The sequence below is a fragment of the Mya arenaria genome, chromosome 4, assembly GCF_026914265.1.
Source record: "Mya arenaria isolate MELC-2E11 chromosome 4, ASM2691426v1".
Lineage (NCBI taxonomy): Eukaryota > Metazoa > Mollusca > Bivalvia > Myida > Myidae > Mya > Mya arenaria.
The window spans coordinates 10,113,960-10,125,130 of NC_069125.1; the positions used below are offsets into that span (position 1 = coordinate 10,113,960).

At 33.0% G+C, this 11,171-nt stretch overlaps 1 protein-coding gene across 2 annotated transcripts; it reads left to right on the forward strand.

The window, feature by feature from the left end:
• The first annotated feature begins 4,929 nt into the window (after nucleotides 1–4,929).
• Nucleotides 4,930–10,147, forward strand: LOC128231994 (D-erythrulose reductase-like). 2 transcript variants are annotated; one of them, XR_008260469.1, is made up of 2 exons: nucleotides 4,930–5,868; nucleotides 7,608–10,147. XR_008260469.1 is itself a non-coding variant. In XM_052945310.1 (1 exon), exon 1 carries the CDS (start codon nucleotides 5,052–5,054, stop codon nucleotides 5,802–5,804), a length of 753 nt encoding a protein of 250 aa, XP_052801270.1. In that variant the 5' UTR covers nucleotides 4,930–5,051; the 3' UTR covers nucleotides 5,805–5,908. The 2 variants fall into 2 exon arrangements, 1 of the variants encoding a protein (XP_052801270.1); XM_052945310.1 differs by lacking the exon at nucleotides 7,608–10,147 and having other exon boundaries at nucleotides 4,930–5,908.
• Nucleotides 10,148–11,171: the final 1,024 nt, after the last annotated feature.

Here is an 11,171-nt window from a genome sequence, read left to right on the forward strand (position 1 = left end):
AAGATAACAAATAAAGATCATTTCAAGTTACAATTAAAATCATTTCTAAAACCAGGAATGACATATTTCAAAACGATTATTTTTATAAGATCTTTATAAGATTTAAGCTTCTGATAAAATTTTGGAATTTTTGTATTGGAATATTCGTTGCCATTAGAACCCTTTAATGAAAATAAAATATGATAAAACCAAACTAAATATTTCACTCAGATTACACATGCCCTAAATGATAGTACTTAGTGCTTTAGTCTTTATTTTCAGGGATAAATTATTTATCTTATGCATTCTAATTTTGTTTAGTTATGCTATATATATAAATATATATATACACATGTAATAAATCCTTCAACTACAAAAGTTGGGTTATGTTTCTTGTGTACCTTGTTTTGTTTCATATGATAACGAACAGCCGAAGAACATTAGTACTGTAGAAAAAGTTATAAGTGCATTTGTGCATCCCTGTATTATTCTTTCTATTTGACCTACATTTACAAATACAACATGTAAGATTGATGGATCAGAATTCATGATCATACAAATAATGATTGGATATATTTTATAACACATGACATATTTTGTAACATTGGTATATGCAATTAATTAAAGATGCACTATTAATCCCAAAAAAGATTTTAATACCACAATTAATACTTTGGTTTAAATATTTCAAAAAAGGATGAAAAAGTGTCGAAAACAATGGTTCTTATGAAGGATGCTGAGTTTATTTTGAATGAAATGAGCCTAAAACACGGTATTTCTACCTTATGAGACTACAGTAGAACACAGTAAATCTTTTAGCATTCACCAATCATTTAATATCTTTGCGTTTTCTGTTTATTAAATACAGGGTTACAAACTTGTTATCAGTTATAAATATTTTCCATAAATGCATTATATAGGAAGTGGTTGAAGGTTTATCAGTCAAAATTGATGTTGGTTATACATGTGTATGTATTGTTTTTGAATAAGAATGTCACTTTAAACATTCAAAGGTATACAAGTGTGTCTGTTGTTATGGATTGCATCAGTTACACCAATGATTCACATGATAGGTTGATAACTGATGTTCACAGTTATGATGACATATCACTTCTGTAATAAACTGACTCTACATAATACCATAATACTGTATGTGATATCACATCACTGCTGTAATAAATTGATTCTACATAATACTATATGCGATAACACTAATTCTACATAATACTGTATGTGATAACACATCACTGCTGTAATAAACTGATGCTACATAATACTGTATATGATAACACATCACTGCTGTAAAAAACTAATTCTACATAATACTATATAATATGGGATAACACATCACTGCTGTAATAAACTAATTCTACATAATACTATATAATATGGGATAACACATCACTGCTGTAATAAACTGATTCTACATAATACTATATAATATGGGATAACACATCACTGCTGTAATAATCTGATTCTACATAATACTATATAATATGGGATAACACATCACTACTGTAATAAACTGATTCTACATAATACTATATAAACTGATTCTACATAATACTATATAATATGGGATAACACATCACTGCTGTAATAAACTGATTCTACATAATACTATATGTGATAACACATCACTGCTGTAATAAACTGATTCTACATAATACTATATGTGATAACACATCACTGCTGTAATAAACTGATTCTACATAATACTATATAATATGTGATAACACATCACTGCTGTAATAAACTGATTCTACATAATACTATATAATATGGGATAACACATCACTGCTGTAATAAACTGATTCTACATAATACTATATAATATGGGATAACACATCACTGCTGTAATAATCTGATTCTACATAATACTATATAATATGGGATAACACATCACTACTGTAATAAACTGATTCTACATAATACTATATGGGATAACACATCACTGCTGTAATAAACTGATTCTACATAATATGGAATAACACATCACTACTGTAATAAACTGATTCTACATAATACTATATAATATGGGATAACACATCACTGCTGTAATAAACTGATTCTACATAATACTATATAATATGGGATAACACATCACTGCTGTAATAAACTGATTCTACATAATACTATATAATATGTGATAACACATCACTGCTGTAATAAACTGATTCTACATAATACTATATAATATGGGATAACACATCACTACTGTAATAAACTGATTGTACATAATACTATATGGGATAACACATCACTGATTTAATAAACTGATTATACATATTATTGTATGTGATAACACATCACTGCTGTAATAAACTGATGCTACATAATACTGTATGTGATAACACATCACTGCTGTAATAAACTGATTCTACATAATACTATATAATATGGGATAACACATCACTGCTGTAATAAACTGATTCTACATAATACTATATAATATGGGATAACACATCACTGCTGTAATAAACTGATGCTACATAATACTGTATATGATAACACATCACTGCTGTAATAAACTAATTCTACATAATACTATATAATATGGGATAACACATCACTGCTGTAAAAAACTAATTCTACATAATACTATATAATATGGGATAACACATCACTGCTGTAATAAACTAATTCTACATAATACTATATAATATGTGATAACACATCACTACTGTAATAAACTGATTCTACATAATACTATATAATATGGGATAACACATCACTGCTGTAATAAACTGATTCTACATAATACTATATAATATGGGATAACACATCACTACTGTAATAAACTGATTCTACATAATACTATATAAACTGATTCTACATAATACTATATAATATGGGATAACACATCACTACTGTAATAAACTGATTCTACATAATACTATATGGGATAACACATCACTGCTGTAATAAACTGATTCTACATAATACTATATAATATGTGATAACACATCACTGCTGTAATAAACTGATTCTACATAATACTATATAATATGGGATAACACATCACTGCTGTAATAAACTGATTCTACATAATACTATATAATATGGGATAACACATCACTGCTGTAATAAACTGATTCTACATAATACTATATAATATGGGATAACACATCACTGCTGTAATAATCTGATTCTACATAATACTATATAATATGGGATAACACATCACTACTGTAATAAACTGATTCTACATAATATTATATGTGATAACTCATCACTGCTGTAATAAACTGATTCTACATAATAATGTATGTGATAATGCATCACTGCTGTAATAAACTGATTCTACATAATACTATATGGGATAACACATCGCTGCTGTAATAAACTGATTCTACATACTATTGTATGCGATAACACATCACTGCTGTAATAAACTGATTCTACATAATACTATATGTGATAACACATCACTGCTGTAATAAACTGATTCTACATAATACTATATAATATGGGATAACACATCACTACTGTAATAAACTGATTGTACATAATACTATATGGGATAACACATCACTGATTTAATAAACTGATTCTACATATTATTGTATGTGATAACACATCACTGCTGTAATAAACTGATTCTACATAATAATGTATGTGATAACTCATCACTGCTGTAATAAACTGATTCTACATAATAATGTATGTGATAACACATCACTGCTGTAATAAACTGATTCTACATAATACTGTATGTGATATCACATCACTGCTGTAATAAACGGATTCTACATAATACTGTATATGATAACCCATTACTCCTGTAATAAATGATGTATGCTTTTCTGTAATAAACTGAAGCTCCTTAATATTATTAGTATGTCATATCACATCATTGCTGTTATGAACACTTCTTTAATGGTGCATCATTACTGTCAATATACATTTGTATAACATCTTTGTTGCCAATAATTAATAATATGGTAAATACATCACATCATATCTCATCACTGCTGTGATAAATAAAAAAAATGATGTGATATTACATCACTGTTGTCAATAAATAGTGGAGTATTGCTTTAAGTATGTCATATCAGGTCATTGCTGTTTTGAACACAGCATTTAATGGTGCAAGTCTACTGTCAATGTAAAGCAACTTTGTTGCCAATAATAAATGATATGGTAAACACATCACATTATATCTCATCACTATTGTGTTAAATAAAAAAAATGGTGTGATATCACATCACTGTTGTCAATAAATAGTGCAGTATTGCTTTTCTCCAGTATATAACAGTAAACACATCAATGCTATAATAATGTTTTTGTAGAACCAGTCCCTGGTCATTTGCATCCATTTTGATAGGCAACGAGAAAGAATAATCCTGTGTGGATTGAACCCATGGATGGACACCAACAAAACAACACCTTTGACGTGTTTAAAGATCGCACAGACTTGTTAAACGTGTATACCGGGGATAGCCAGGGAAATGGGCCGTGTTTTACCTTTCAGTTGGCCCCGCTGTGCGGGGTGAAAGCGGTGGTTTTGTCTTCGCGCAAAATATAGCGAAGAATGGGCCTTACCTAGGGTCCCTTGGGTGCGGGGGCATTTGGCGGGGATTTTACCATCAGTTCGTTCCCGCAGGGCGGGGATTTTACTCGGGGTCGGCTGGACCGAAAGTCAAAGTCCCCGCTATTCCCCGGACCTGGGGGGTAGGGCGTGGTTACAATTGACTGGTGCATTACAACCTCTCGAAATGTAATGGTTTCTACCCCAGGAAACGGACTCGAGAGTGATTCTATAAGCTATCAACTTACGTTAAAATCAAGCTTAAAGAAATGATTATAAACTAACTCCCTCAGATGATATTTTAATGCGGATATTGAGCTGGTAGAAACTTCTTATTTTATATTGACCATATTAAAAGGCCATCAACTGCAGCAAGTATCTAAGATTAAGTCAAACCATTGGTGATAAAGCAAGAAATAGTGTGCGAAACTGTACGTTATATACAGAAGTAATTGATTTAGTTATGAAAGCGTGGGTTTTATAATGTTTACTCGTTGAATTAAACTAGTCAAGGAAATAGCTTTAAATTCTTCAAACAGAAATGTCTTTTGATTTTAAAGGGAAATCCATTCTTGTGACTGGTGCCTCTCGTGGGATTGGTCGGGAGCTCTCTGTGGCTTTTGTGAGGAGCGGAGCAATAGTTTATGCCCTTGCTACCAACGGCGAACTACTGGAAGCTTTAAAGCAAGAATGTGGCGAAAATGTACGCCCAATTGTGGCCGATTTACGAGACTGGGATGCTACCCGCGCGGTGTTGGAACCACTTCCGCCAATGGACGGTCTTGTTAACAACGCGGGTGTATCGCATGAGTTGATACCGTCTTTGGACGTAAGCAAAGAGCTGATTTACAAGATATTTGACGTCAACATCATGGCCGCGATAAATGTGACTCAGGTTGTCGGAAAGAAGATGGCTGCTGCGGGCAAAGGAGGTTCCATCGTAAATGTTTCAAGCATAAACGGAATCAATCCATTGCGGGAAACTATGCCGTATAATTTGTCAAAAGCCGCTCTCGATATGATGACCAAACAATTTGCGTTGGAGCTAGGACCGATCAAAATACGAGTGAATTCCGTCAATCCTACGGTCGCGTTGACGGACATGAGTCGCGGGTTTTGGAACCACCCACCGGAAAGAGGTGACCTCCTCCGGAGTCATACGCCGCTCGGGCGGTTTGCTGAAGTCTCCGAGGTGGTGCAACCCATCATGTATCTCCTAAGCGATTGTTCCAGCATGGTTACTGGAACTGTGAACCCGATTGAGGGCGGACTGCTCTCAAACATACAGTGCTAGGTGACGTTTGAGTATATGCGGAAAACTCATTTTTCATAGTTAACGTTTATAACAGTTTAAGTGGGTAAATATATAATTTTTATGTTAACAGGCATTTTAAATTTTGTGTTGTTAACTTTGTTTTATAAACAGTGTTGTTGTTTTTGGAAATATTTATACCGCCTGTGCCTTTGAAATTGGGAAAAAAGTAAAGATTGGGAAAAATACAAAATCTGATCAAAATAGCAAATATAATGGCAAATGTACATGTTTTCACATTCTTATGCATACATTATGTGAAAGAGTTAGTTTTGTCAAGAAATTCATTGCTTTTTACTCACTAACATAATCTGCATTTATCAAATTGGGGAAAAAAATATTAATATTTGGAAAAATGGACATTTTTCCACAAGGGGAAACAGCCTTTATAAGGTAGTAAATTGCACCAAAAAAATCACTGATAAATAATACACAACTCAGTATTACCAATCTTTTATTGCAGTGGATGGAACTGTTTTGCAAACGTTCATCAATGATAATCTATATAAAGCATATAGTAATTATAGCTAAGGCCTAAATTGGTGCATTTAACGTAATCATTTGTACCATTATTTTTTTTCATTTTATGTACGTGTATGAATCAGGGGGGTCCAACGTGTTTTGTGTTTGCTGAATTTTAAGAGAGGGAAATGTGTGATGTGGAATAAAATGGCGGTGTTCGAAGAGATTTTGGTGCTTTTGGAGGATATTTTCACCTGGTAAGTAAGTTTTATCACTTTTCTCGCAATATAAATGCGCCTACCTGGAGGCCATATGTGTAAGCTTCTCTCAGTTTTTTAACCTATGTTTCTAGAGGCATTAACAAAAAAGTTATTGAATGTATAAGCCGAGCGATTAGTTGTTTACAATGTGAAAATAGAAAATTGCGTGACTTGAAACTGTGTTTTTTAGTCAAAGTGCACCTTTCTTGTACATGTACCTATATTAGCGTTTTTTCTTTGAATTTTTGTATATTTTTTTTATTTTCGACAGTAAGTGCACTTACATACGGTCGATTTTTCTATGTTTAAGCACCTTTTATGTTGGGGGAGGAAAAATTATGCAGTTTTTGTGTGACGAAGAATCAGAATAAGCGTGCGTTAATAGAAGTGTAATTTAGACACGGGCTGCAAGACATGTTGGACCCCCTGATGAATGGTTTAAAAAAATATGCAGCTTGCTGTTTTGCGTGTACAGTCAACGTTTGGATATATAAGTAACATACGACGTTTTAACTTAATTAATATTGAAAGAACAGAACAGACAGTTTATTCGACTTATACAAGAGTACATCGTCGTAGTACATATAGTTAAATATGTTAACATGTCACATATCTAAACTTAAAAAACATAATATAATAAAATATAATTTAACCTTGGCACTGAGGGAAAGTTTCATAACAACTTTATTAAGTTAAACTATTTGTAAGTAGTTTGCGTATAAGAAAAGCTTCTTTTATATGCTTACAAACATTCATAACTTCCTTTTTATCACATGATGCCAATAATTAAAACGAAATACATTAAATTACATGTCCAGGGTGCGTTTTTTTACCAAGCACCATGGTTTCATATTATTCATTATATAATAGTTAGAATTTGTTTCTCGTGTACATTCACATATTATTTAGGAATTAAAATATTTAGTAACAAGTTTACATTTTTGGGTAGTCAGAATAAAATGTCCTTGTGAAGTAAAGACATTTTATAGATTATAACATTAATAATTAATTGGATAGATCACACATGGATTTGAACTTTCACCTTCTCTTTACAATTCCACAGGTGACCATTGGGCAGAAGCTTCTTCCAGAAGAACCAAAAGACTTTCAAACATTGCTTACATTTCGATCGGCTGTGCTGTTAAAAAAAACTACACTTAGATAACCTAGTCGTAATTGCGAAATTAAAACTGCTATTCATGAGAAAATATAAACATTCTTTGTACAATAAAACACCTTTAATTCACCTTATATGTATAGTTCGCAAATTCAAGTGAAAAGAAACAAATATGAAAAATCTTATTCCATAGATCTTACTAAAACTGGATCAAAAGCAGTGCACATTTGTTTTTCTGAGATTTTATATTTTTGATGACAGAAGATGATATAGTGCAAGTGCAATCAAACAAGTTTCTGCAGTTACAATGCGGTTAACTGTTTTCTCATCCTACTTTGTGGTTATAATAAATCTTAAAATTAACATATCTTTACATATATCATACCGTATCTTGATTGTAATGAAACAAACAACATGATGTAGAAACTGTTCATGACTGAAAATGATTAAGTAAAGCTTATACACTAATATGTTTTGTGTTTTACCTGAATTAAGATATAATTGTTATTGCATTTGATTTAAAGGTATGTTAAGTGTGTATAATGTGGTGTTTTTACTATAGAGTTATGGAAGGATGCTTATTCATATTCTTCTTTTGTAGCACTCTGCTGCCCTCACGGAAAGCAGCATGTTTTGCCGTTCTGCCTTCATAACACTAAATTCATTTAATACATAGATATACTTTAAATACATACATTTTTGGAAGTTGAAATATTATATTACTTTTATTAAACACCATATCTAAGATTTTTTGTCGTATTGCTACGACATGTATGTTAACTTTCTTCATAGCCCGATACAATGTGCCCCTTCTTCCTTAGCACCATGTTCCTTTTCCGAAGCACCCCTGCTCCTTTTTAAAACTTGGTTAGAGCCCTTATAAGGATATCAGTGAAATACTACATTTCAATATAGTTACCATAGCAACAAAAGAACACTTTGATAAAGAAATGAAAAATAACAAGTGTTTCTTAACACATAGCTACTTAATAATACATCCTCAAAGCATGCTATATGATTATATACTATAGGAATGTTAGAACATTAGAACTTTGCGAAAAACAACATTAACTTAAAATTATAAACCATTGCAACATTCTTGTTGTGTAATATCTTGAACAATTTGTAGCATTTGGAGCACTCTAGTAATCATTTTAATTTTGAATTGTTCTTATGGAATAACATTTATGGTTTATGTTGCTTATGATTATCTTATTTTCTTTTCCCATTTTTTTTTGTATTTCTGACATGAATTTATTTCTTTAAAAAAAACAAAATTGTAAGTTTGTGAAATACAAAACATCTTTTTGATTCAGTTTGTTTGTAACTTTTGTCATAGACGCTGTCTAACCATAAAATGACATGATACACATGTGACTTTAAAGTAATGCACCCAAGTAAATCGAAAATTGCCATAGCAACGCCAAAATATGAGATATTCTGATTTTCTTTGCACTGAAATGCTCCCAGGATTATACTGCTTCGGATTCAGTTTAAAACTTATTTTAATATTGCCACTTTTGGTTCCCTTTTAACTCGACTATTCGAAAAAATAAGGATGCTTTTATATAATACTCGCCCCGGCTACTCTGCCGAGGCGTCTGCATCGGCGTTGGCGTTCGTGTCAAGTTTTAGGCCAAATTGGAATTTTCACTTGTCACTCGAATAACCTTCAGTCAATACAAGTCATACTTTACACAGTTGTTCAGGACCACCACACAATGAGATTACGTAACTCCATATTATCCGAGATACAAATTATAGCCCCTTATTGACATAGGAACTTAGGTTGAAGTTTTATAGCACATTGTGTCAGTTCAAAGTTTTAGGGCAAGTTGATCTTTTTACTAATAACTCCTAAACCCTTCTTTTAATTGACTTATTACTGCACACAATTTTGACGACTATAGAGCAATAATAAATAAATACATAACATCATTTTATCCTAAATACAAACTTTGGTTTCTGGTTGAAGAAGATATCCTTTACCATATTTGTGCACAATTATGCCTACTGCTATTCCTAGAGTATTTTCTAGGACTTGGTAATCTTTGTTGATGATGGGTCATGATTTTTATACTGATTACAGACGTCTTCCTTTATAAAATTATGTTGTTGTTTTTAAATTGCATTTAATTATATTTAAATTTATGTTTGATAGGATCAATGGAACAAAATGTCAGAATGGTGTCTTCATTTTTTTTTATTCAATTCCATTCTATCATTACCTATCTGTTATAAGCAAGCAAGTGTCCTCACTATATATATCGTAAGACGTAATATAATCATGATATTTCAGGCTTTCCTTTTAAATAATATGTTGTTGTATAATTATGTGTTCATCATGATTTTGTGTACAACATGGCTGTATGATATTTGCGTACACTTTCACTTTCAAAGAAAGGTATACATTATATTAAAGAAAAACGTGCTTTTTTTAGTTATGTACAGTGTTTGTTTGGTTTTTAGACTGGAAATTGAGCCCAAATTTGTCTTATTCACAATTCAAAAAGTATGCATCATCGCTGGAATTGGACAAAAAAATAACTTTTTTTATTTTGATTGTGAACCTAAAGTGCAGATATGTTTAAATGCTCAAAATCAATAGGGGTTATTACACTGATCATGCTCATCATTCATGTCAAGTTTGAGGGCCATGGGTACAGGCATGGTCAAGTTATGACTTGGACAGGCTTTTTGCATTTAAGGTCACCATGACCATGACCTTTGACCTGATGACCTCCAAATTAATAGATGTCATCTACTGGTTACATCCAGCCTCCAATTCAGGTTTTAGGATCAAATGTCGACGCATTGTCGTGTTATCACTATCACAAGCTTTTTGCGTCCAAGGTCAATGTGACCTTGACCGTTGACCAGATGACCAAAAATATATAGGAGTCATTTTTATGACATACCAAGTAGCAACATAAGTTTTAGAACTAAAAGTCCGAGCGTTGTCGAGTTATCACTCGGGCAAACTTTGATCTACTGACCAACTGACATACTGACCGACCGACCGACCGACCCCATGTGCTAAGCAATATACACCCTGTTCTTCAAAATAGGGGGAGGCAAAATAAACGATCCCTGATTAGTTATGCACCAATCATTTGTAACCTCGCCCCCCCCCCCCCCAGGTCCGGGGAATACCGGGGACTTTGACTTTCGGTCCAGCCAAGCCCGGGCAAATTTCCGCCCTGCGGGAACGATCTACCGGTTAAACCCCCGCCAAATGCCCCCGCACCCAAGGGACCCTAGATAATTCCAATTTTCCGCTATATTTGGCGTGAAGACAAAACCACCGCAGTCACCCGGCACTGCGTGGCCACCTAGAAGGTAAAAATACGGCCCATTTCCCCGGTATACCCCCGGACCGGGGGGGGGGCGTGGCTTCAATTGACTGGTGCAGTATGTTTTTGTATGTTGTTTGCTATTCATACTATAACTAACATCTGCAGGCTTCTAGTTCAGTACAGGGTTCAGTTACAAGCGAAAATGTGTATCCCT

What these genes read in the sequence shown, in the direction of transcription:
- LOC128231994 (XM_052945310.1), top strand. Translation starts at nt 5,052, where the DNA reads ATGTCTTTTGATTTTAAAGGGAAATCCATTCTTGTGACTGGTGCCTCT.